The sequence below is a fragment of the Erpetoichthys calabaricus genome, chromosome 10 (genome assembly GCF_900747795.2).
Source record: "Erpetoichthys calabaricus chromosome 10, fErpCal1.3, whole genome shotgun sequence".
Taxonomy (NCBI): Eukaryota; Metazoa; Chordata; class Cladistia; order Polypteriformes; family Polypteridae; genus Erpetoichthys; species Erpetoichthys calabaricus.
Window position 1 is genome coordinate 125,187,980 of NC_041403.2, and position 27,854 is coordinate 125,215,833.

Below are 27,854 nucleotides of genomic sequence, written 5' to 3' on the forward strand. Positions count from 1 at the left end.
TTGGGACTTTCAAAGCAGCAGAAATTTTTCTGTAACCTTCCCCAGATTTGTGTCTTGAGACAGTCCTGTCTCGGAGGTCTACAGATAATTCCTTTGACTTCATGCTTGGTTTGTTCTCTGACATGAACTGTCAACTGTGGGACCTTATATAGACAGGTGTGTGCTTTTCCAAATCATGTCCAGTCAACTGAATTTACCACAGGTGAACTCCAATGAAGCTGCAGAAACATCTCAAGGATGATCAGGGGAAACAGGATGCACCTGAGCTCAATTTTGAGCTTCACGGCAAAGGCTGTGAATACTTATGTACATGTGCTTTCTCAATTTTTTATTTTTAATAAATTTGCAAAAACCTCAAGTAAACGTTTTTCACGTTGTCATTATGGGGTCTTGTGTGTAGAATTCTGAGGAAAAAAATGAATTTCATCCATTTTGGAATAAGGCTGTAACATAACAAAATGTGGAAAAAGTGATGCGCTGGGAATACTTTCCGGATGCACTGTATGTAATATTCGATCATTTTCCTTAATAAATAAATGACCAAGTATAATATTTTCGTCTCATTTGTTTAACTGGTTTCTCTTTATCTATTTTTAGGACATGAGTGTTAATCTGATGATGTTTTAGGTCATATGCAGAAATATAGAAAATTCTAAAGGGTTCACAAACTTAAACTCAAGCATAACTGTAGGTTTAAATCCTGTTGTGGTCTCTAAAGTGGTCATTGGCATAGCAACAATGTTTGTCGTCTGGATGTGCCAGAATTGTGTTAAGTGCAAGGAACATGGCACCTGTTGTGGAGCAGTAGTGATGATATACAAAATTAAATTGGCTTGGAATGTCTTGAATATTATATTTAACGGGTTCCAGCACCAGTCCTCAAAGCACTTCACTATTGGAGTGAATGCCATTGACCAGTCGTCAGACAGTCACCTTTTGTTTACTTAGCAACAGGGACAATTGTTGTTCTTCTGAAGCAGGTGGAGAGAGTGCACAATCTCTCGTGATCATCATCAGTAATTGGTAGCTTTGGGTTTTTAAAACATGCCCTTAAATTCCATCCATATCAAATGTCTTATGGTGATTACCTTTACGTCCTCTTTATGTCATGCACAGAAACTAATAGTATGAAGCTGCAGGCAATTGAATAGCAGGGTGCAGGTTATTCCAATCAAAGTGGGCATAGAAAAAATAAGTTTTTCCAAGGAGAGAAAATATGGATCAGATTGGATTAGGTTTTACTGAGTAATCCCTAAGCATCTCTAAGCCCTTCAAAATGTTATGTGAGTCATTGCTACTACTATACTTGGTCTTTAGTTTATCCTGTACTAATGTTTAGTCATTTTAATTGCTTTTCTAAGCTTCAGCAAATAGGAAACCAATTTGTGATTAGGTAGTTTCACCTAATGAAGAGTCCACTTTAAACTTCCAAGCTTGTTAGAAAATGTAAAGTTTGTTTTTATTTATTTATTTTTTTTACTTCATTAACATTGAGCACATATGGCTACCATATATTTGTTTTTGGAGACAAATCTGTAGTTTTAGTACCTCTGCATGAAAATCACTCCAGAATGTCACAGTACCCCTCCATCTCTGGTATATTTATCTTTTTTTTTTCTCTCCCTCCATTATTCATTTAGTTGTGTGCTTCTAAATTATCTGTGCCAGTACTTTAAAAGAATGCACACGGTACCTTCATGTCAAAAGTTATTCTCTTAAAGGTGAATTTTTTTAGATAATGACTATTCTGCTGTATAGGTAATGGGTTTTATACAGCAATTCTATCAGTTATCATTGCTATGTGTGATATTGGCAAAAAAAATGATATTTCAATATTTTCTGGGACTTTGACAATAACAATAATTGGACGATATTTTGCATCCTTTGAAAATGTGTTTGTAAAAGTCTTATTGATCTTGGTTGGTCTTGATAATAGGATATTAATTGTAGCTTACTAAAGAGATTAATGAAAACAACAGTTAAGGAAAATGGGTCGTATTTATTTACTTAAACTAAAGTAAATAACACAAACAAATTGAAATCACCAGTCAAGGTGTTATTAAGATCAAAGAGTGCAAGTATGAGAAAACCATTTCTATGTGGCTTACAGGATTTAGACAAAAAATTATACTAAGACTAACAAAACTGTTATAATGAAAGCATTTTAAACAGATACTTATACTTAATGTAAAAAAGATATGAATCCAAAGGGAATAAAATACTAATCATGACTGAATTACAGGGCATGAACATTAGTCTGGATGAACATAAACTGCTCTGCTGTAAGGTGAATTGGGCAGCATACAAGCAAGAACAAAAATGTAACATACTCTACTATAGTGTAAAAATCCAAAGTTCTGTCAAATACTGCACAGGAAAAAAAAAACTATAGCATTTCTAAACAAGTTCTGTCCAGTATTGCACAAATATGACGAAAGCACCAGTCTTTCCACAGCATCCTGCTCCAGAGCAGTACAGTTACACATTACAACATTTTCTGTGGTGCTGAAAACCCTCTCTGAAGGGATGCTTGAGGCAGGGATACACAAGTACTTTTCTGCAAGTTCCTCCAGTTTGGGGAAATGTTCTTCTTGTGTATTCCACCAATCAAGTGGATTTATATTACTATCCACCGCAGGTATCATTAAGTAATTCTGTAGCAGTGTGCAGAGACTTGCCTTCGCTAAATTAATTTTAAATACCTGCTAAAACACTTTTTTTTTTTCCTTTTTCCCTTTTTTTGCACCCTCATGTCACAGCAGGGCAAGGAGGCAAGGATCTGTACAAGTGTTTTAAATAACGTAAGAAAAAAAAAGTGCTGTGGAATTGAGGACCCCCAACCCCGACGGCTTGCGAAATAAAACCTACTCTATAGCCATATGCTTCTTATGGAAAGTAAAATAATCCATTCAAATGTATTTTTTTTTTGCCTGACATCTATGTATGGGGCTCCGTAATAGATCAATTTCACTTTGCAGATGGTGAAACAAGTTAGTTGTCGAGCAGTCTTTAGCAACAAATGATTTCCAACATAGTTTGTAGATGGCTGTTTTTTAAGCACCTCAGCATTTTCAAAGCCAAGCCACCTCCACACAAGTGAGGATGATCCACATCTTGCAATTAAATCTAACGACTTAGATTGCAAGGCTGTTTTAACCCTTGTTGCCGTTTGCCCAGTCAGTTTTAGACAGCTACTCTAACTTCACTTGTGGTACGTTGACCATGCACGCGCACGTAGTAGTATATCCTGTTAGGGTTACATGAGATACCGAATGTGTTGACACTCAAGGTGTGTTTTTGATTGTTTTTTGCAAGGTGAGTGGCATGCGTGATAATTTCAGCTTGCACAAATTAAAACAACAATTAGGATATGATCGTAGATGATACATATCACATACTCCTACATTATAGAATATCTAATCTCATTGTTTTAATATGGTCAAAAAACCCCTCTTAAACAAGAGTACTGATAAAAGCTGGACATAGTGACAAATCCCAAATTGCATAATAATAATAATGCATGACTTCAAATGTAATGTCATTTCTTAGTGTTATGCAGACTCACATTGTTGCCACATTTGTTAACAATAAAAAAAAAACTGCATTAAAACCTTTTTTCTTTCTTAAAACCAGTTATTATATATTTTAGAACAACTCTAAAACAGCCTTATTCAAAATGGTTCAATAATTACCCTAAGTTCTTGTCTATAAGCCGGACTCATGTATTAGCCGGAGACCAAAAATCATACGAATTTTTAAAATAAAATCGTATCATAGATAAGCCGGACTCATGGATAAGCCGAACGTACTATAACCTATAACTAATAGAAGGGAGGGAGGTCAGTGGTCTCACTCGCGCCCATTTAATTTCTTTAAGGGGGGAGAGAGTGTGAGATATTGCCGTCTCTCTCACTCCCCGCATGGCGCGGTTGGAGCGGCCGGAGCGCGTTCTTTCTGCTCTGGGCGTCGCCGAGTCAACACGAGCGCGTAGCGGTCATTTAAATTGTGATTTTATATGTAAGCATATTTAAATATATATCGCGGATTTCTGCGGACAATGGGTCTTTTAATTTCTGGTACATGCTTCCTCAGTTGGTTTGCCCAGTTGATTTCATACAAGGGACGCTATTGGCAGATGGCTGAGAAGCTACCCGGCTTACTGTTCTCTCTCTCTTGCGCTGACTATCTGTGATCCTGACGTATGGGGATTGAGCAGGGGGGCTGTTTGCACACCTAGACGATACGGACGCTCGTCTAAAAATGCTGAAAGATTATCTTCACGTTGCTATCTTTTGTAAAGCTGATTCCTGAAAAGACATGCTGCACAGTGCTTCGCATACTTAAAAGCTCGAAGGGCACGTATTGATTTTTGACTGAAAAACAAACTCTCCCTCTCTCTCTCTTTGTCTGCTCCTGACGGAGGGGGTGTGAGCTGCCGCCTTCAACAGCTTTGTGCCGCGGTGCTTCGCATACTTAAAAGCCAAACAGACATATTGATTTGTTTGCTTCACTCCTTTGAAGAGGAAGATATGTTTGCATTCTTTTAATTGTGAGACGGAACTGTCATCTCTGTCTTGTCATGGAGCACAGTTTAAACTTTTGAAAAAGAGACAAATGTTTGTTTGCAGTGTTTGAATAACGTTCCTGTCTCTCTACAACCTCCTGTGTTTCTGCGCAAATCTGTGACCCAAGCATGACAATATAAAAATAACCATATAAACATATGGTTTCTACTTCGCGGATATTCTTATTTCGCGGGTGGCTCTGGAACGCAACCCCCGCGATGGATGTATAAGCCGGACTTATGTATAAGCCGATATTCTATTTTTTCATTTTCACAACTTTTTTCCTTAGATAAGCCGCGGCTTATTGACAAGAACTTAGGGTATTTATTCACCTAAATGCTCCTGTTTATCCAAAGCACTTTGAACTCTCTGTGTTTCTGAGCTAGCACTAATGCAGACAGCAGATGCCTCACATTATGGAAGAACACGAGAGTAGTGCGAGTTTAACTTCAAGGATGTTTCTTGTGTTTTGTTTGTTTGCATGTTTCATCTTATCTTATGGTTGTATCACTTTAAGAAAAAGAAAGAAAGACTTCTTATCAAAGAAGAAGAAAACATCAATACAGTAATCCCTCGCTACTTCGCGGTTCACTTTTCGCGGATTCATGACTTCGCAGGTTTTTAAATACAAGTGATTGCCCGCCTATCGCGGAAGTTATGTTCCAGACCCATCAGCAACAGGAGAAAATCCGCGATATAGAAAGACCATATAAATAAACATTTTTATAGTTTAAGCCTTAAAATACCCATCCCACATGCTTTAAACACATGTAAACTTATAATGTAAACTTATAAAGCACACTTTGTTAACACATATGATATGTGGATGTCGGGCTAAGGATATGAGTAACATCTCACTATTATAAAACATTTTAACTTCACGCAAGACAAGACAGTGAGACAGGAAAATTTGTGATGTACAGGCTTTTAAATTATTGACACGCAGAGCGGCAAGCAGCACAAAGCCAGCACAAAGTCCACTTCTCCTTAGCGTTCATTCAGCTCCCCACCCCCTTGACAATGCGAAGTGGCAGGAGCGTACTGCGCCTCCGGGGAGGGGGGTTTGAGCGAACGTGCGTTCAGCCCTCACACACCCCCACTCCTCCTCCTCCTTCCGAATGCGCAGAGCGACAAGCAGGCATTTTGGCAGAAGCAGCACAAAGTCCATTTCTGCTCAACGTGAGTTCAGCTGCCCCCCTTCACAAAGCGAGTGCAGACACATTGACGTCTGATCGCTGCGTGCAGTGTGCAGTGTTGGTCTGCGGTGTTTAAGAATGCAGAAAGTGTTTAAGAGCATAGGAAGTGTTTATAAGAGTGTGGGAAAGGTTAACAAGAGAGTGAGAGAGGTTTATAAGAGTGTGGGATGGGTTTATAAAGCCTTAAAATATGTATAAATAATAAATATAGGTCGCTACTTCGCGGATTTTCACCTATCGCGGGGGGCTCTAGAACGTAACCCCCGCGATAGGTGAGGAATTACTGTACTGCACTGCACATACAATAGTTACTGGTAATAATCTAAATCTTTTTATTCACCTCCATTTCCTTCCGCCAACTGAGTGTGAGTTCCCACTCCTCTTACTGCCCTTAGCTTAGTGTTCAGACTTCCACTGATAGTTTATTTGATACTGTAACCTATTGTAAAAAACTGACCATCTTTCAGAATTATTTGACATCACTTTTTGTGTGAAGTTTACATGTTCTGTATTGTTTGTGTGGATGTTACTCCTGCATCTTGAAGTGTGCTATATTAAATAGCAACTGTAAACTGACCTCATATGAGTGAATGCCACTGTTTGCAGAAGTATGCCTTGCAGTGGACTGGTGCCTCATGCAGGGTTGGTGTCAGTTATTTGCCTGATGTTGCTAGGATAGGCTCAGACCCTCGCAAACATAAATAGGATAAAGTAGATTTGAAAGTGACCACATGGATTTTACATCAATAGTTGACTTCTTTCAGGAAAACCTATGTTCTTATAATTGTTTTTCATGGTACATTAGGTTTATTTTGATTTATAGATGAGTTTGATTTAGAATGAATGAAAGTTTTTATGTAAGGAAATAATGAGAAGTCTGTATGGTATCTAAACTTCCTCCTCCTCCTGAATTGATTTCCAGGAAAAGAAAAAATTGTTTACAGGAGATGTGAAAGTGGGGGCTCTTGGTATAATATACTTTAGCCCACGTAACAAAGCATGGAGAACACATTAAGGGATCTTGGACCATTCCTTCATGCACATGTTTTCCAAATCACAATGCTCCTTAGGTTAACATTTATGTATTGACCTCTTTGGTTTATTCTGGAAAATTTTATACTGAAGAGTTGGGATGTTTTTTTTTTTCTTTCAAAATGTCCACTTGATACCGAACCTTGGCATTCTGGTAAAGGTTAGTCATCCATCCATTATCCAACCCGCTGAATCCGAACACAGGGTCACGGGGGTCTGCTGGAGCCAATCCCAGCCAACACAGGGCACAAGGCAGGAACCAATCCCGGGCAGGGTGCCAACCCACCGCAGAAGGTTAGTCATGTTTTAGATATTCAGTATGTATTATATATGTACATTTTATATAGGAAGGTGTAGATATATATCTAAAATGTAGATTTTGTTGATTGTCAATAGTGAACACCCAGTTACATCTTGGAGGACAAAGAAGTGGTGATTTATTCAAAAGCATATTAGAAGATAACTATAAGAAGCCAATTAAGCAAGGTGTTTCTTGTTTTTTAGCAGCTCTTTCAAGTAAAAAAATCCACAGATACTTTTTTGTTGTGCTTGCCCATTCTGGGAGTCATTTTGACATTGCAGTACAGCTAGAGCCCAGAGAAAATAAGAAAATTGCCCCAGGCTGTTGCGATGCAAGTGTGTTGCAGCACATCAGATATAGTGCTCAGAGCTAAATTGTATTAAAAACATAAATGCATACTGTCGCAATAACGAGACATTACACAGATAAAGGTTTGGGGCAGCCACCCGTATAATGTGGTATCCTGGCTGCAAAGTCGTTTATTCAATAAAGAGCACTGATGTGTATACAACAGAGTCCAAAACAAGACTGACACATAGGGGAAACGGTTAGACTTTTAAAGGGGAAGACAGGAAGTGAGGGCATATGGGTCTGGCTCAGGTTCATCTGCCATTTGTTCAAGCTCAGAGGTGACATCACAGGGGCCGGGGCCGGTAAGGTCTTCTTCCAATGGCTCGGTCCCAGAAGTGACGTCATGAGAGCCAGGTGAGATCTCCCGGGAATGGTCTACAGGCAAGGGAAAAAAAGAATCGGTGCACTCTGCCACATCCCGGCATGCCTCAGAACTGCCTTCCCTCGAGCCCTTTAGCTGCCTCCCATGCGCACGTGTGTGACAATACTTACCTTTGCCTCAATCTAATGTCATATATGCACATATGTTGCATTACACTTTTTTGTTTTATTACTACATCTCTCTGTTAAGTGTTAGTAAGCCCCTAGCTGTATACTAATTCTTCAGTTAAGTGCTTAATTTACAGAGCCTAAGACAACATAGTGTTGTGAAAAGCCATGCAGGTATGGGAACTGCACACTCATGGGACCTGGAGCCGCTTTGTTCCAGAGAACTTGGATCCGGAATTGTGACCTCATTAACGCTGCTCTGGTGCATGGCAGTACTCATTAGGGTTGCTGATTAGCTGCTGTACCTTCCTTTTATAGGAAGTGCATGACAGGACTTATTTTCTCTCCCTGCTTATCAGTTTAATCTGTAGAGTGCAATTTCACACTTGTCGCACTGTAATGATTTGCTGTCTTACTTGCAAAGCAGATGTTGGTTAATAACTTGTTTTTGGGGAGCAATACTGAACAGTTGAGATAGAAGATTAGTAGATTGGTACTGCAACAAGACAGCCTTAGGGATGCAACTTAAGAGGACAATAGAATACCCAATTTGGATACACAGTCTGTTTTTATTTGGGTTTTTAAATAACATTATTTTAAAAATTTGACTTCTATTTAGAAATGAACATTAAAAATATCAAAACATAAAGGAAGGATTATAATGTGGCCAGACAGCTTCACTTGACCTAAAGTCATTCTGTCTTTGGTGTCCCTCGTTCCTTTCAGGTAAGAACTTTGTGCCACCAAATCCTTGGTCTTTATTAATCTGAACTAATGGATCTGTAGTTTAGCAGATTTTGATTAAGAAAGAATGCCTGTCAATGTGTTAATGAGGTACTGAACAACACACAGGAGCATATTCACACTGAGGTTATATCTTAAAGATTATTCATTTAGGTGTAAAAAAAAAAAAACAAAAGCAGTGCCTTTGCAGGATGCTCGTATTTGCCCCGATTTATTAATAATTAATTACATTTGTAGAGCACTTCAACCACTACCAGTGTGTAGCTTTCACCTGGATGATGCAGCGGCGGCCATTCTTGTGCCAATATGCCCACAGCACATTAGCTATTAGGTGGTGAAGGGGAGGGAGACATAGATAGTCAGTAAGTGACAGGGGATGATTTAGAGGGCCAGAGTGACCAGGCCGTGCTGGGCAAATTAGCCAGGACATCAGGGGACAACCTGCTCTTTTCGAAAGATGCCCAGGAATACTTTGACCACAGAGAGTCAGGACCTCAATTTCATGTCTGTTGAAGGATGGCATTTTTCCAGCACATTGTACCCATCACTACCCTGGGGCATTGGATTCCACACACAGACTACAGGGTAAGTGCACCTTGATGGACTTACCAACACCTCTTCAAGCAGCCAAGCTTTTCCTAGATGGTCTCCGATACATTCAACAATAGTCATGTATAGCAAAAGTACATTTCTTTTAAAATTACTGAGTGTTGAAACTGGAAAGTAACATCAAATTCAGTACAAAGAAGTAATAAGTCTTTACCCTTGAAGCTTGCAATGGGGTTCTCTGAGATGAAAGTTGGGAACATTTGAGAATTTTTCTTATTTCTTTTAGAATATGTTTCTAGGATGTTTGTTAAGTTGGATGTAAACTGTTCAGAGAGAGAGATGGACAGGTCAGATGTACAGTGGGTACTGATTTCAGTTTAGTAATCTAGCATTATTGGTTAAAATTAGGGGTGTGACGAGACGCTTTTCCCACGAGACGAGACGAGACGAGACACGAGACTGGGTTCATGAGAATGAGACGAGACTTTTAGACATTTTTTTTTAAAGAAATCCTCAATGTTTAAATATATAGCAAAAATAGCCTTTTATTTAACTGAAAAACACAAAATGCAAAAAATGCATGTCCATTTTGAAATCAACTTTATGAAATAAAACTTCTATTTTGATGAATGATATGCAGTAATAACATGTGAACACTGCAAAATATTTTGCCACAAACTGACAGGCAATTAATTGCACAATAAAATTAAATAGTATACATAAAAATAAATAATAACACAAATATCCCTTTACGTGCAATTAACCATAATTGGTGTAACTATCAAAGTATTGCTGTCTTAAAACTCAGAGTGCAAAACAATGAACAAAATTTTCTTAAGCATGGAAAAAGAGCTAAGACCTAGGTAATGAGGTAATGACCTATACAGAACAGCCTAAGATATGGTCATGTTCTTTTTTAAGAATATAAGCATGTCTACATTTTTTCACAAGAAATTCGCAGGTATCCAGTGTGTCAATGTTTCGGGCATTTTGTCTTATTTCTGGGCTGGTGAGCGCTGCTGCTATAGCAGCCTGCTGCTCCAGGTAACGAACCAGCATATCCAATGATGAATTCCATCGCGTGGTGACGTCCATTATTAATTTGTGCGGTGGCAGGTTTGGCAGCTTCTGCTTAGACGTCAGTACCGCGGCAGCTGTCGAACTCCGGTGAAAAAAAGCAGTTACACGTCTCACCCGCCCGAGCAAACGAGCGACACGCGCAACACCGAGGCCAGCCTGTGTAGCGAGATTTATTGTGTGCGCGAAGCATTTGATGTGCGGCTCAAATCCTGCCTCGCGCACAGCCACATCCATATTACGCGCATTGTCTGTTACAATAGCGATGCAATGGTTTGGCTTTTTAAGACCCCACTGTGTGACAGCTTCTTGTAAAACTTCAGCGACTTTTGCCCCTGTGTGTGATTCAAAAAGTGGGCGCGTCTGCAGTACAAAATGTACCATTTCCCAATTACTGTTGATAATGTGGGCTGTAATTGTGATATAGCTCTGTGTACACCTAGAAGTCCAACCGTCAGTAGTTATGGCGATGGTTTCTGCCTCTTTCAGAGCCTGTACAACGTTTACCTTGCACTCCCTGTAGAGGGTCGGGACCACCGTGCGAGTAAAATGTGCGCGTGACGGGATGGCATACTTTGGTTCCAGTGTGTGGATGAGTCGCTGAAATCCCAGATTTTCTACCACAGAAAATGGTCTCATATCGGCTGCAATGAAAACGCCGATGTCTCTTGTTATTGCCGTGGCTCTTGCATTGGATGGTGGAAGTTTAGCTGCAAAGGCATTTGTTATGGTTGTTTGCCCTTTCATGCGAACTGAATTGCTTTCTGTTTTCTTCACAGGCGCAGCTTTTAGTAACGAGCTGTGGTTGTTTTCTAAATGCTTTTGCATAGTGCTTGTGTTAGCAGAGGTGTACGGTATTAATTTCTTACAGTGTTTGCAAATTGTCTTTGTCTTGTCTGTCATTTTTTCGCCGTTTCTTATTTCCACAAGGAATCCAAAATGTTGCCACACCAACGATTTAAATGTCGCGGGCGCATCTTCTATCCTTACTTCTCCCTCACACTCCATCATGCCAATAACGCAAGGATCTTGTCACGTTCTCGCGAGACCAGACGCATCTCACAAGACAAATCTGATCTCGCGAGATCTCGTACCACGAGATCTCGTCACACTACTAGTTAAAATCCTTCGCTGATATTGTCCAGGTGGAGTCAGCACATTCTACCAGTGGTTTCATGGGTTTTCCTCCATTTCCTCCAGCTACCGTGGTTTACCTCTGACATCACTATTGTCAGTTCCAGGTTGGCCCCTATGTACATGTGTGTGAGTTGACCTCCTACCCAGGACTGTTCCTTGCCTAGTGCCCAGTGCTGCCAGGGTAGGCTTTGTCCCCAAATGACCCTGCATTGGTTTAAGCGAGTTTGAGAATGTTATGTAATAAATTAATGGTTTTGGCTGCCTACACCTAAAACAAAACATCAATCTCCCTTTATTTTAAAATTTTAACATATTCCTGATCACATGCAGAGAGAGGCCACTGAGTGCAGTTTTTGAATATTTTATCTCCTGTCCTATTTCTGATGCTGAAGTGGCAGAGGTATGATAATATACACGATGGGATCTGTGTAAGGAACACAACTGGAAGGACTGCCTTTGGTGTTTGAGAGTTAATCTGTAAATTGTTTTGAGTGCACTGATGGTGGCTGATGCTCATAACACACTTGAGAACAAGCTGAGCAAACTATTCTAATGATTTAATTAAAACAATATCTTTACAAAAAGCCAAGACTTTGAAGTATGCCTTCCAATCTGCAGCAAAAGTGTAAGGGCTCACAAAGTAAAGGAAAACCATTTTTCTGTCTTGCTTGCTTCTTCTTCATGATGGGTGGTCCTCAACTCCAGACTGTATAGTTTGAAGGTAGGCACAGTGGGAAAAGGCACTATATAGTCTGATGGCCGCAGGCAAAAAAGAACCCCAGTAGCATCCCTTAGAAAACTGTAGTGGAATGAGCTGTAGACTGGAAACAATTTAGAGCAATAGCTTATGAAGAAGATTAGTGTCATTAGCCATGATGGCCTCTAATTTTAACATGATTTTCTTTTTTACATTGAATCTAGTTTCAGTCTTGTATTATAGCTGGCCTTTGTGACCAATTTTTTCAGGGTTCTGACAACTCCTGAACTGGTGTTACTCTCCTGGAAGACCACAGCAAACATCCATTGCATTTTTCTCATATTACGACAAAGAAGAGGATGCTCTGGCAATATATAACACAAAATATCCGAGTTGTCTGCTCTGCTTTTCCGATGAACCCATCCATCCATCCATTTTCCAACCCGCTGAATCCGAACACAGGGTCACGGGGGTCTGCTGGAGCCAATCCCAGCCAGCACAGGGCACAAGGCAGGAACCAATCCCAGGCAGGGTGCTAACCCACCGCAGGACACACACAAAAACACCCATACACCAAGCATACACTAGGGCCAATTTAGAATCACCAATCCACCTAACCTGCATGTCTTTGGACTGTGGGAGGAAACCGGAGCGCCCGGAGGAAACCCACGCAGACACGGGGAGAACATGCAAACTCCACGCAGGGAGGACCCGGGAAGCGAACCCAGGTCCCCAGATCTCCCAACTGCGAGGCAGCAGCGCTACCCACTGCGCCACCATGCCGCCAACTCCGATGAACCCAACAAGTACAAATATGTGAATAAATGCTTTATTCCTTTTTTTTGAGTAAGCAAGTCTGCTTAACTTTACTAACGAGAGGTTTTTTTTTGGGGTATAACTATGTACTTTGTATGTCTAAACAAATCCAAATCATATTATGTGATATCATCTACTGTTAAATTCTGCTTCGTACTTCTAAAATTTTTATTTCTATACTGTATTGAGGATTTGTTCTGTTCTGTGTATTGTATTGTATTGTATTGTATTGTATTGTATTGTATTGACCCCCTTCTTTTGACATCCATTGCACGCCCAACCTACCTGGAAAGGGGTCTCTCTTTGAACTGCCTTTCCCAAGGTTTCTTCCATTTTTTCTGTACAAGGTTTTTTTTTTTTTTTTTTTTTTTTTTTGGAGTTTTTCCTTGTCTTCTTAGAGAGTCAAGGCTGGGGGGCTGTCAAGAGGCAGGGCCTGTTAAACCCCATTGCAGCACTTATTGTGTGATTTTGGGCTTTACAAAAATAAATTGTATTGTACTTTGTAATCGTCATTTTGGTGAATGCAACCTGGTCTACGCCGCTGTAGCCCACTGCTGTGGCATACATAATTCTTTTTGCTTTTCCTCAGACTCCAGGGGCCTCAGGCAAAACGGCGTCCGTGGAATTCACACTAAAACATGGCGTACAAACAAAAGTCGAGATGTGTGTATGCATAAAAAAATTCAGATGCACAAAACCGTACGTAAGCCAACTTCCATGCACTTCCACTACATAAATCCCAGTCAGCGTGAAATGTAACGCTCGTGCACACACCTGCCGCCCCACCCCGTCCCCTACCAGAATTACACCTCTTTGAATATGCAAATCAATGTAAATGTTCCCTTAAGTACAGCGTTCTATGAAAAGACAATGGCAAAAGCACGGGCGGAAAAAAAGAAGAATTTCAGTGAATGCCAAGTGGAGGTAATGAAAAACGTACTATTTGTTGGTTTAAGCAGTTGTATAAACAACAAAATGAAGCTGATCGAAAGTTCAAGATCAGAAAGTCGCACAGTGCTGAAATAAAAAGATGTTGCCAGATATCAAAAGTTGCCATGAAAAGATGAGTCGTAGCCCACCATTTGAGTGTCATATAGAAGCTTATTGGGGTACAAAGAAAAGGAAAAAAAAAATGGAGACATAGTAGAAAAAAAGCTTGAAATGTCAATTTTAATCTCGAAATTTCCACTTTAATCAGTTTATTTTGTCATTAAAGTAGATTGTCATAAGCTTCATCTTAAAATCTTTTACAGTACTGTGCAAAAGTTTTAGGCAGGTGTGAAAAAATGCTGTAAACAAAGAATGCTTTCAGAAATATAAATAATGATTGTTTATTGTTATCAATTTACAAAATGCAAAGTGAGTGAACAAAAGAAAAATCTAAATCAAATCAATATTTGGTGTTACTACCTTTTGCCTTCAAACCAGCATCAATTCTTATAGGTACACTTGCACAAAGTCAGGGATTTTGTAGGATTATAGTCAGGTGTATGATCAACCAATTATACCAAACAGGTGCTAATGATCATCAATGTCACACGTAGGTTGAAACACAGTCATTAACTGAAACAGAAACAGCTGTGTAGGAGGCTTAAAACTAGGTGAGGAACAGCCAAACTCTGCTACCAAGGTGAGGTTGTGGAAGACAGTTTCATGTCATAGCAAGATTGAGCACAGCAACAAGACACAAGGTAGTTATACTGCATCAGCAAGGTCTCTCCCAGACAAAGATTTCAAAGCAGACTGGGGTTTCAAGATGTGCTGTTAAAGCTCTTTTGAAGAAGCACAAAGAAACGGGCAACGTTGAGGATCGTAGACGCAGTGGTCGGCCAAGGAAACTTGGTGCAGCAGATGAAAGACACATCAAGCTTATTACCCTTCGAAATCGGAAGATATCCAGCAGTGCCATCAGCTCAGAACTGGCAGAAACCAGTGGGACCCAGGTACACCCATCTACTGTCCGGAGAAGTCTGGCCAGAAGTGGTCTTCACGGAAGAGTTGCAGCCAAAAAGCCATACCTCCGACGTGGAAACAAGGCCAAGCGACTCAAGTATGCACGAAAACTTAGGAACTGGGGTGCAGAAAAATGGCAGCAGGTGCTCTGGACTGATGAGTCAAAATTTGAAATATTTGGCTGTAGCAGAAGGCAGTTTGTTCGTCGAAGGGCTGGAGAGCGGTACAATAATGAGTGTCTGCAAGCAACAGTGAAGCATGGTGGAGGTTCCTTGAACGATTGGGGCTGCATTTCTGCAAATGGAGTTGGAGATTTGGTCAGGATTAATGGTGTTCTCAATGCTGAGAAATACAGGCAGATACTTATCCATCATACAATACCATCAGGGAGGCGTATGATTGGTCCCAAATTTATGCTGCAGCAGGACAACGACCCCAAACATACAGCCAAAGTCATTAAGAACTATCTTCAGCGTAAAGAAGAACAAGAAGTCCTGGAAGTGATGGTATGGCCCCCACAGAGCCCTGATCTCAACATCGAGTGTCTGGGATTACATGAAGAGACAGAAAGATGTGAGGAAGCCTACATCCACAGAAGATCTGTGGTTAGTTCTCCAAGATGTTTGGAACAACCTACCAGCCGAGTTCCTTCAAAAACTGTGTGCAAGTGTACCTAGAAGAATTGATGCTGTTTTGAAGGCAAAGGGTGGTCACACCAAATATTGATTTGATTTAGATTTCTCTTTTGTTCATTCACTGCATTTTGTTGATTGATGAAAATAAATGATTAACACTTCCATTTTTGAAAGCATTCTTTCTTTACAGCATTTTTTTCACACCTGCCTAAAACTTTTGCACAGTACTATAATTTACTAGTTTCTCAAATCCCATCATAACTAAAGTAGCACGTTAGCATTCTTCGTATTGTGTGTGTTCTTCTATGTCCTCTATGTGTGTGAATCACTACTTGCTTCTTAAACGGGCTTTCTCTTATGTTGACAGGACACAGAATACATTACATTCATGATGTTACAGCTCTCTAAACAATTTAAATACAGTCGACCTTCGATATACGACCGGCCTGACATGCGAACAATTTGGTTTACGACCAAAATTTTTGTTTTGAATTACGACCAACGTCTTGAGTTACAACCCGAAAACGGTCAGTTGTATCCGCTTGTACGATTGTAAGCAAACAGCTGAGAGCATTAGTAAGCGTCAGTCTGAGCCCAGATACGTGTGTTTGTGGGTGTAATTTCAGTCAGTGCAGTGATTTATATAATTTATTTCGATAATTGCTATCAAAATGGCCCCAAAAAAGCTAGAAAAGAAGCTAAGGAAGGAAGAAAAGGTAACAAAGGTAAAGAAAGCGATCACAATCGAAACGAAGAAGGAAATTGTGCGGAAATATCAGAGTGGCGTTCGTGTGACCGATCTTGCTAATATGTACAGCATGTCAGAATCCACCATCTCAACAATTTTACAAAGAAAAGATTTGTATAAGGAAGCTAGTGTCGCTAAAGGTGTTAATCAAATTAGTAAGTCACGTTCAACGGTGTTAGACGTGGTAGAAAAGCTATTACTAGTGTGGATAAACGAAAGGCAGATGGCAGGTGATGATAGCCTATCTGACTCTATAATTTGTAAAAAAGCTAGGGCTATAAATGCAGATCTGTTAAAGGATAAGCCATCAACAAGTGATAGTGGTGAAACATTTCATGCAAGTAAGGGGTGGTTTCACAATTTTAAAGCGAGAACTGGGATTCATAGCATTGTTAGGCATGGTGAAGCAGCTAGTGCTGATAAAAGGGCTGCCAAAAATTGCATACACCACTTTGAAATGATAACACAGAGAAATGGCTTTTGCTCTCATCAAGTTTTCAACTGTGATGAAACTGGGCTTTTCTGCTGGTTATCAGTTTCTGCTGCATCTTTTGAATTTGCAAAGCAGTGCAAAGCTGAAGATCAAAATTTTGCATATACAGTACCTAATAGCAATGGTAGATACGTGTGCATCTCCTCTTTCTGTATTTTATTTGAAACTTCACTAATTATAGCCTTATTTATTTTACAGTTTGGTTTATGTATGACTTATTACACACTCATCTGCAGATTTTATGAGTATAAACTAGCAAAATACCCGCACTTCGCAGCGGAGAAGTAGTGTGTTAAAGAGGTTATGAAAAAAAAAAGGAAACATTTTAAAAATAACGTAACATGATTGTCAATGTAATTGTGTTGTCATTGTTATGAGTGTTGCTGTCTTTTTTATATATATATATATATATATATAATATACACAGACACACACACATAAACATATATATACATATACATATATATACATATCTACATATACACATACATATACACATCCACATATATATACATATCAACATATATATACACACATACATAAACACACACATATACATACATACACACACACACACACATATATATATATATATATATATACACACAGACACATATATATACATAAATATTTACATATCTACATATATACACATCTACATATATATATACATATCTAGACATACATACATACATAGATAGATTGACACATATATATATATATATATATATATATATATATATACACATATCTACATATATATATATGTAATTGTGTTATTGTTATGAGTGTTGCTGTCATATATATATATATATATATATATATATATATATAGCAAAATACCCGCGCTTCGCAGCGGAGAAGTAGTGTGTTAAAGAGGTTATGTAAACATATATATATATACATATACATATATACATATATTTACATATCTACATATACAGATATCTACATATAGCAAAATACCCGCGTTTCGCAGCGGAGAAGTAGTGTGTTAAAGAGGTTATGTAACTATATATATACATATATATACATATCTACATATACACATATCTACATATACATATATATACATATCCACATATATACAAATTTACATATCTACATATATATATATATATATATATATATATATATATATATATAGATATATATATAGATATATATATAGATATATAGATATAAATATAGACATACATACATCCATCCATCCATCCATTTTCCAACCCGCTGAATCCGAACACAGGGTAACGGGGGTCTGCTGGAGCCAATCCCAGCCAACACAGGGCACAAGGCAGGAACCAATCCCAGGCAGGGTGCCAACCCACCGCAGGACACACACAAACACACCCACACACCAAGCACACACTAGGGCCAATTTAGAATCACCAATCCACCTAACCTGCATGTCTTTGGACTGTGGGAGGAAACCGGAGCGCCCGGAGGAAACCCACGCAGACACGGGGAGAACATGCAAACTCCACGCAGGGAGGACCCGGGAAGCGAACCCGGGTCTCCTAACTGCGAGGCAGCAGCGCTACCACTGCGCCACCGTGCCGCCCACATACATACATTCACATATATATATATATATATATATATATATATATATATATATATATATATATATATATATATATATATATATATATATATATATATATATATATAATATCTACTTATTGGCTCCTGTATTTAGGATATAGCGGGTTAGATAATGGATGGATGGACATCTGTATGCATAGCCCTATTTGCCCGTTTTCGTTTTTTTTCTTTCTTCAGTAATATTTCAGTAAACCCGGAGCTTGTCAGTTCAAATCCTGGTACTGACACCACTGTGTGACCCTGAGGAAGTCACTTCACCTGCCTGTGCTGCAAAAAACAAAAGTAATGTAACAAATTGTACCTCAGATGTTGTAAGTTGCTGGAATAAAGGCATAAGTAAAATAGATAAATATGTATTATACACATAGGAACTATTCATTTATTTTCAGTTAAGGCTTCTGCAGCAAACTTTTATAAATGAGGGTTTCTCATTTTTAGATAGTGCAAACTGTTTCTTCTTCATTGACGTTTTCTCTTGGAGAGCTTTTTTCATTTCATTGAAAATTAAAGCAGCAGCTGCCAAAATATGTAGCTTTCTTATTAATTTTTCAACATTGTGTAAAATAAATTTATAAAGTAACATAAAAGGTTTAAATACTGGTTATCCTTTTACACTAAAATATTACTAAAGAGATACAAAAAAAGTAAAATGGATATGTTCTTTTTCTTTAAGGAGATTAAATATTACTGAAGAAAGAAAAAAAAAAAATTAAACAGCCAAATGGGGCTATGCATACGAACTTAAAAGGTTTAAATAAAACAGAAATATATATTTTATTTTTACTTGCTTAACTTGTGGAGGGTGTATCCTGTAGCAAAGCCCTAACTTTTTTCATGAAAGCCCATTTCAGTCAATAAGTCTTAAAAAAAGGTGTAAAGATATTGACAATAAGCTAAGCAAACCCAGGAAGACATGGAATCGTTTCAATCAAGTATCATTACATCTTCCTTTCTTAAAGAGAAGTAAGGCAGTACTTATAAGCTTACATATTTATATATAGACATACATACATATATATATATATATATATATATATATATATATATATATCTATATCCGAAGCCGTGCAAGCACACTCTTGAGAATGCAACGTATAGTTGTACAGAAGAAAAGCAATCTTGCCTCAAATGAATGGCAACCTTTTGTAGGTCTATGAACTTAATTTAAACTTTAGGTTTACACGGTGCTTTCTTTCCGAAGTACCTGCACTCATGAATATGTCTGTATGTGTCAGTCGGTCAAATCCACGCGCTTCGCACCGGCGAAGTACCGCTTTTAAATTTTTATTAAGAAGAAAACAAAACCTTTTTAAATTGAGGGAAAATATACTAATAACAGTTTGTTAAGGATCTGTTTTTTTGTGAAGCTGCCTTCACTCGAGTGATCACTTCGACCTGACTTGGTGGCCAACTATAAGTGTTACCTGGTAGGTAACCACCCATACAATCAGATTGTGAATCAGACTACGAATGCCGTGAATGTAATTACCCCGATCTACATGTTGTCAAATAAACGAACCACACGCCGTAGCGCAATTTTAGGGGCTTTGCCTGTAGCGCTGACGTCCGAGGTTCGATTCCCGTAAGGGAGTGAAGTGAGTGGCTGGTTACCTACCAGGTAACGCTTATTGTTGGCCAGCAAGTGAGGTAACATCAGCCACGGTGCCTTCAGTTGTGAGAAGCAGATCATAGAATGGTTGAAAATAGTTTACTGTCAAATAATGCAAAGAGTACGCGACACGTCTTTCCCCCTTATTCTTGGCTCATCAGGCGTACACACTCACTGCACTTGCTTACGGTAATCGAACCTCGGACGTCAGCGCTAGAGGGGCTTAGCAGCGGTGAAGTATTGCTTTTAAATTTTAATTAAGAACAAAAGAAAACCTCAGAGGTTCGATTCCCGTAAGGGAGTGAAGTGAGTGGCTGGTTACCTACCAGGTAACGCTTATAGTTAGCCAGCAAGTGACATAACATCAGCCACGGTGCCTTCAGTTGTGAGAAGCAGATCATAGAATGATTGAAAATAGTTTTGCATTTACCTTTTTAGTAAAAGGCGAGCTTTTAAGCCTGAGAAATCACCCCGTAAATGCACACGTTTAATTGCACATGTGTTAATATGTATGCTTACACAGTATTAAAAGACACTCAAAAATTAACGTCATTTACCTTCGTTCCCGCGTTTGACTCGTGCTGTAAATCTCTTCCTTGTTTTTAGTTCACGTGATTACGTAGGAGGCGTGATGACGCGATACGTGACTCCGCCTCCTCCATTAGAGTATATGGACAAAAAACATGTTCCAGTTATGACCATTACGCGTAGAATTTCGAAATGAAACCTGCCTAAATTTTGTAAGTAAGCTGTAAGGAATGAGCCTGCCAAATTTCAGCCTTCCACCTACACGGGAAGTTCGAGAATTAATGATGAGTCAGTCAGTGAGGGCTTTGCCTTTTATTAATATGTATAGATAAATTATACATTTCAGTATGTCCAAAACTCAATACCAGATATTACAAAATAGTATGTGACAAACCCCATTCCAGTAGAACATTAGAAAAAGTTTGATGAGAACAAGCCGTTCAACCCATTCTATTCACCTAGATTGTCCAAAATAACATTAAGTCGCGTTTTGAAGGTCTCTAAAGTCCTCACCACCACACTACTTGGCTATTTATTTCAAGTGTTTATGGTACTTTGTGTGAAGAAAAACTTTCTAATATTTCTGTGAAATCGGGTGTTAAGTTTCCAACCATGTCTCTAGGTTGCCTAATGTATTAATTCTTTTCATAATTTTAAATACTTCAATTATGTCTCCTCCTAATAAATGTTTGCTTTAACTGAAAAGGTTCAATTTCTTTGGTCTCTCCTTGTAGCTCATAACTCTTACTTCCAGCATCAGCGTAGTAACTCTAATAGACTTTCTCTAGCAGAGCTATGACTTTTTTGTAATATGTTGACCAAAACTGAACATATTACTCCAAGTGAGCCACTAGTGTTTTAGGTAGTTAAGGCCTAACCCCAAAAATTGTGATATATTCATCCTAACATCCTATTCGCCTTTTTGATTGCTTCTGTATACTGTCCGAATGAAGATAATAAGTCTACCATGACTACCAGGTCCTTCTCTTAAGGTGAACTTTTGTTTTTCAGACAACCCCCTAATCCCCCATATTCAGATCAAACATTTTTACTTCATATGTGTAATGCTTTACATTTACTTACATTAAATTTCATCTGCCACAAATCTGCCCAATCCTGTATGCCATCCAAGTCCATGTGCAATGATTTGGCTTATTCAACATTTTTAACCCTTCCACCCACTCTGGTATCATCTGCACACTTGACCAGCTTATTGTTTATGTTCAGCAGTAGAGACTAAATTAATGTGGACTGTGTGAATGAAGCCCTGATCCTAGTCTGAGGTTAGCTGCTGTCCTAAGTTGTCCTCAATTGAGAAGCATCATTTTTGGTCTTTTTTTGTTTGCTATTTTTAACTTCCATCCATCCATTATCCAACCCGCTATATTCTAACTGCAGGGTCACGGGGGGTCTGCTGGAGCCATTCCCAGCCAACGCAGGGCGCAAGGCAGGAAACAAACCCAGGGCAGGGCGCCAGCCCACCGCAGTATTTTTTAACTTTAGTTGTTTAAAATCCCAAGGTCAGGTTTTATGGCTGTGACCTCTAAACATAGGAAAACAGAAATGTCTTAACCTTGTAATTGAGGAGTCCCTGTATGTATTCAAAGAGTACTTTCCATGTTGGTGTTTATTGTGTTCACAGCCAAAGTAACACATTTGCATGTATGTGCTGCTCACTAACTGTAGTGGCTTCTTCTCAACAGGGAACAGACATGGCTTGCTTGTGCCAAACAACACAACAGACCAAGAGCTGCAGCACATCCGAAACAGCTTACCAGACACTGTCCAGATCCAGAGGGTGGAAGAACGCCTGTCTGCGCTAGGGAATGTCATTGCTTGTAATGATTATGTAGCTCTGGTCCACCCTGACCTTGATAGGGTAAGCCTATTTAGATGTGGTGGTTACATCTTCTCCCAGTGAGTCAGTGTATTAAAAATGAAGAATGATGATATGAAATGGCATAAAGAAAAGATTTCCAATATAGGCTGTAAATATCCTAGGATATGGTAAACACGTCACACATTCTTGGGGGATTTGAAAATGTATGCATGTATACCTGTACTGTCAGATGATGGGACAGTCTTTACTCTTGGGTTGCAGGTAACCAATTCAACACTTGTCTTTAAAAAAAAAAAAAAACTAATAAATGCAACGTTTTTCAAACATATAAGAAAATCTGAGCCTTGCAGGTAAGATAAATACTGCCATCTTGCTTTCATTCTGTTTGCAAGGGGTTGAGGATGCCTGAGGCATGGCCAATAATTTAAAATGGATTTTAGGTCATTAACTTGGTTTCTGCAGAGTGCTAGCCTTCTCAGAGCACTGATATGCATTTGAAAGCATCGTGCAGAACGCATTGTACTTCTTCATGAATGATAAATGTGGTATGTAAGCGTTAATGCTGTTAGATCTTCCCAAGTAGATGCATGCCTTATGTGACCAGAAGAACCCCCGCGCAAAGACATAACCTGTGATTGTTTTGAATATACACCCTCTTTTCATTAACCACAGGCTGCATTGCTTATTTTAGAAAGTGTTTTTCCTTCCCAGAGTGCACTTAACTTTGTATAGCATCAGAAAAGGAGTGTAATGACTGCACTTATAATCTCTTTCCTTCTATAGATAGATACTTTATTAATCCCAAGGGGAAATTCACATACTCCAGTAGCAGCATACTGATAAAGAAAATATTAAATTAAAGAGTGATAACAATGCAGGTATACAGACAGGCAATAACTTTGAATAATGTTAACGTTTACTCCCCCAGGTGGAATGGAAGAGTCACATAGTGTGAGGGAGGAATGATCTCCTCAGTCTGTCAGTGGAGCAGGGCAGTGACAGCAGTCTGTCGCTGAAGCTGCTCCTCTGTCTAGAGATGATACTGTTTAGTGGATGCAGTGGATTCTCCATGATTGACAGGATCCTGCTCAGTGCCTGTCGCTCTGCCACAGATGTCAAACTGTCCAGCTCCGTGCCTACAGTAGAGCCTGCCTTCCTCACCAGTTTCTCCAGGTTTGAGGCGTCCTTCTTCTTCATGCTGCCTCCCCAGCACAGCACCGCGTAGAAGAGGGCACTCGCCACAACCGTCTGATAGAACTTCTGCAGCATGTTATTGCAGATGTTGAAGGACGCCAGCCTTATACACCAAACTTTTTAGCTTGATGACTACAGTTTTATCACAAAGTGTTCATTTTCATGCTTATTTCTTACATATATTTACTAGTGCTGGGAGGTATACCGTTTCATACCGAAAACCGTTTTTTATTTTTGTTATGATATGGATTTTACTTATACCTCAATATCGGTGTAAATAGCCTAAACAATGTTCGGAACGTGGCGCAGCGGGAAACTGTTTAAGGGGAGACCTTTTTCACTGCTAAACACGCATACAACGGAGTACATGTGTTAGTGGAGGTATTGCGCAGTGAAAATGGAGAGAGAACATTCTGAAACTGAAGCTGTAGCTGACAAAAAAGTTGACCATAATGACACAGAAGAACTTTTGCTGAAAAAGGAGCCGCGTCTGTTGTCTGGAGATATTTTGGTTTTAAAAGGTCGAATGTGGACCGAACAACTATTTACTGCAAATGCTGTTGAGCTAAAGTTGTCACCAGAGGCGGCATCACGAGCAATTTGCTGCACCACCTTAGCCGCAAACATGCTTTGGAGTACCATGAATGTATGGAACTAAGATTGGCACCCTCCACATCCTCAGGTAAAACTGAAAAAGCTAGAGGACACTCAAGTCAGACGTTACTTGTAGACACATTTGCTAGAGGACTGCCTACTACAAAAAAAGCAAGAAGTGGATCAAGATAACCAACGCCATTACAATCCATATAGCTAACGTGTCAGTGGACAGAGATTAACAGAAAACATTAATAGAAAGTGTAGTTGGTTTACAAAAAATATTTACTATTTATTCCTTATCTAAGACATGTTCAGTGCAATACAACTTTTGACAAGCACCTCTGGATATTTTACTAAGTCTAAATACCCCTTTGGATGGTTGAAAATATGTTGTCAAAATTTTAGTTTAAGTTGTTTGCAAAATTTGTTCAATAAAATGGTTCTATATTTTGACTGCAACTGTCATGCAATTTGATTCCTTCTCTTCATTAGTGCCAACCTCTTGAAAACTATCACTTTATGGGGCCATGCAAACCTGCATTAATACTTGTGTGTACATTAAAATGTTTTTTTGTACAATGTACAATTCTCATGACAGTGGAATAGGTTATTCTTAGCCAGTAATTGTAGTGAAAATGTGGTTAACATCCACTCATGCGTGGGGAAAAAAATACCGTTGAATACTGTGAAACTGGTATAATTTTGAAAAATACAGTGATATAGAATTTTAGTCATACTGCCTAGCACTAATATTTACCTTAGCAAATTGTGTTTCATTGAAATGTTCAACGATTCTGATAACATTTAATTGTTTACTTAAATAATCTGAACCTATAGACTGCTAATTACTATGGTCATCAAAATTAAACCCTTAAGTGTTACTGTAATTACTATTACTAACTACATACTAGTTAGTGGCTTGGGGTGGCATGGTGGTGCAGTGATTAGCACTTGTACCTTACAGCTTCAACATACTAGATTCTGCACCTCTGCATGGTCGTTACTCCCACGTGACTGCAGTTTGGGTTCAGCGACAACTTTATTTTGACCCTGCCATACTGACTGGGTGTGCCTGTGATAGACAGACGGGCCTTTTATTCAGGATAGTTTAATGCCTTAAGTCCAGTGGTGCTCCTGATGATCCTGCAATTGAATGAATGGATAACATGTTAATGTTAGGAGTTAATACTGTATATAGTCATCTGTGAGCAAAATAATAAGTGAGATGTTCTGCTTCACTTTCTAGAATCGTCAGACCTTTTTATAGAAACAAGATGAATTCTGACTCGTACCTACCTGCAAGGATTTTAGAAAATGGAACTAGAATCAGTTTATTAATGTTTTATTTAATACATTATCCTGGTATATTGCACTGTGCATGACCTTGGTAATGCCATTTTGGTAGCACATACAGTAAACAATTTTTATGCCATTAATGTGTTTGAAAATGTTATTTTTTAAATATTAGTTGAGTTGTGAATGTTACTCACATTACCCCTTGTGACATTTTTATTTTTGAATTTAGGAAACGGAGGAAATTTTAGCGGATGTCTTAAAAGTTGAAGTGTTTCGACAGACTGTGGCTGATCAGGTTCTTGTTGGCAGTTACTGTGCTTTCAGTAACCGAGGAGGCCTTGTACACCCAAAGACCTCCATTGAGGACCAGGATGAACTGTCCTCTCTGCTTCAAGTGCCCCTTGTGGTAAGAGACCAGCGCTCACATACATGCTTGTAATCCACCTCGCTTGTTATTTTTGCTAGCCATAGAACTTTTACTGTATACTTAAACTGGATTGCCAAACCCTGTTGTGATGTGTAATAAATCCAGAGGTTTTAGTGAAAACATTCAATTAAATGAAGAAATTTTGAAGAAGAAAATTGTGAATATTATCATAAGCATTTGCAACTATGTTGAAAGTTAGACAGCTTTTATTTATTTATTTATTTATTTATTTATTTATTTATTTATGTGTTTTTTTCTCAGTCAGGAACTGTAAACCGAGGCAGTGATGTGATTGCAGCAGGGATGGTGGTGAATGACTGGTGTGCTTTCTGTGGCCTGGATACAACAAGTACTGAATTGTCGGTAATTGAAAGTGTTTTCAGGCTGAACGAAGCACAGCTCAGCACCATTGCTACCAGCATGAGAGACTCACTCATCGACAGGTGAGAGGATGGTTTGACAGCTGATATACCTCAGTATGCGAGTTAAATAAATGTAGGGATTCCTCAGTGCAGTGAAGCTTGTCTCCTCCTAGGATGTTAGAAAATGCATCATTTTCCTAATTACAAACAATGCCATTGCCAAACTTGATGACAGTTGGATCGTTTTATTTTTTCACAGTACAAACCACAAGTCTGTCTGTCTTCTTTTCACAGCCTCACATAAGTTGCAGATATCCATCTGAGCAGTGTATTTCAGCTCCATCCTTCTGAGCGATCTTCGATTCATGCATCACTGCTCTTTGTTATTGGGAGGCCCTGCCTAGATGTGGTGAGAGACAGTGGTGGTGTCATCTGGGTCTCTCTTCTACTTTATTTATCCAAATCCAAACATCTCTTCTGCCTTCAAATGCTGAGTGACCTGATATGATTAAGGAAAGCGCTTGGGTGATTTATGACCTTGTCTGCTTTTAAAACCTGCATTTGATTTCTAAGAGGCTCTGCCTCCTTGGTCAGTCAGGTCTCATTGTGTTATAAGACCATACGGTTCCTGCCTACAACTGTGGCATCTGTATGCTTAAGGAATTGTGTTTTCATAATTAAATAAAAAGCATATAAACATTTTTATTCATATATATACATATACCCTTGTGTGCCTGTCTCTGTCTAATACTTCTGATTTAGCTGTATTCTGTTATAGATCTGTTGTAGTCTTCTAGTGTTGCAAGATCAGCATTTTGACATTCTGTTGGGAGTATTCTCATTCATGGATGATTCATTGACAGAAACCTGTCCAGGCCTGGAAGCAGCAACACCTCCTCCTCCTCCTCCTTGCATCTTGTATGAAATTCCTTTGTTTCACTTTTATGTTTGGGATTCAAAGCAGGGTTGAGGATGGCGCTTCTCTGTCTGGTCTAGAATTTTACCTTTGGGCCTACATGCTGCATCCAGTACGACAGTGAATGTCTTGGCTCCCCAAGATTTCCTTTGTGGTTATTGTTGGGAGTTCGTATGTCATTGAGTTCTCTTTTGACTTTTACCTTTTCTGTAATTAAAGTCAAGTGTTCATCCTCAAAAAATGTGCCCTCTAATCACACAGGGGAATATGGGGTAAGCTGCAAAGACATGTCCTTGCCCAGTATGGTATGCCCGTACCCCTGTTTGCCACAACCCTGCCTTTCATACTGGAGGTAATCCTATTGCTTTCCTGCCCCGGGCCTGTAGAGAAAGTCGTACTTTTTCTGATTATATTTGATAACTCGGGCCTTTGAACATTCTAGACACTAAAATCTTCCTTCTCTAACCTTTCTTCTTTTACCTACAAATTCTTTGTTTTTAAAGCAAATGACGTTCCAAATTCACCTGCTCTCATATCCCACCCATTGTGTAAATTCTTACACATCCGATCCCCTTTGTTTTTAATTACTATACATTTATCTCACCAGCCATTACCAAAATGGACCTGCCCTTCTATTACATAGAATTCATTTTTTTTTATTTGTTCGCTGTCAAGAAATACAAATTAACAGTAGACA

The 27,854-nt window shown here is 39.0% G+C and overlaps 1 protein-coding gene across 1 annotated transcript in view; it reads left to right on the forward strand.

Moving 5' to 3' along the window:
- The window catches only part of eif6 (eukaryotic translation initiation factor 6), a 43,903-nt gene extending 16,945 nt beyond the window's left edge, over positions 1–26,958 (forward strand). The window contains exons 4-7 of the mRNA XM_028811879.2: positions 22,229–22,404; positions 25,682–25,858; positions 26,141–26,322; positions 26,536–26,958. Coding sequence (XP_028667712.1) covers positions 22,229–22,404; positions 25,682–25,858; positions 26,141–26,322; positions 26,536–26,545 — 545 coding nt within the window. The 3' untranslated portion in view covers positions 26,546–26,958. The remainder of the gene's footprint in view (positions 1–22,228; positions 22,405–25,681; positions 25,859–26,140; positions 26,323–26,535) is intronic.
- Positions 26,959–27,854: the final 896 nt, after the last annotated feature.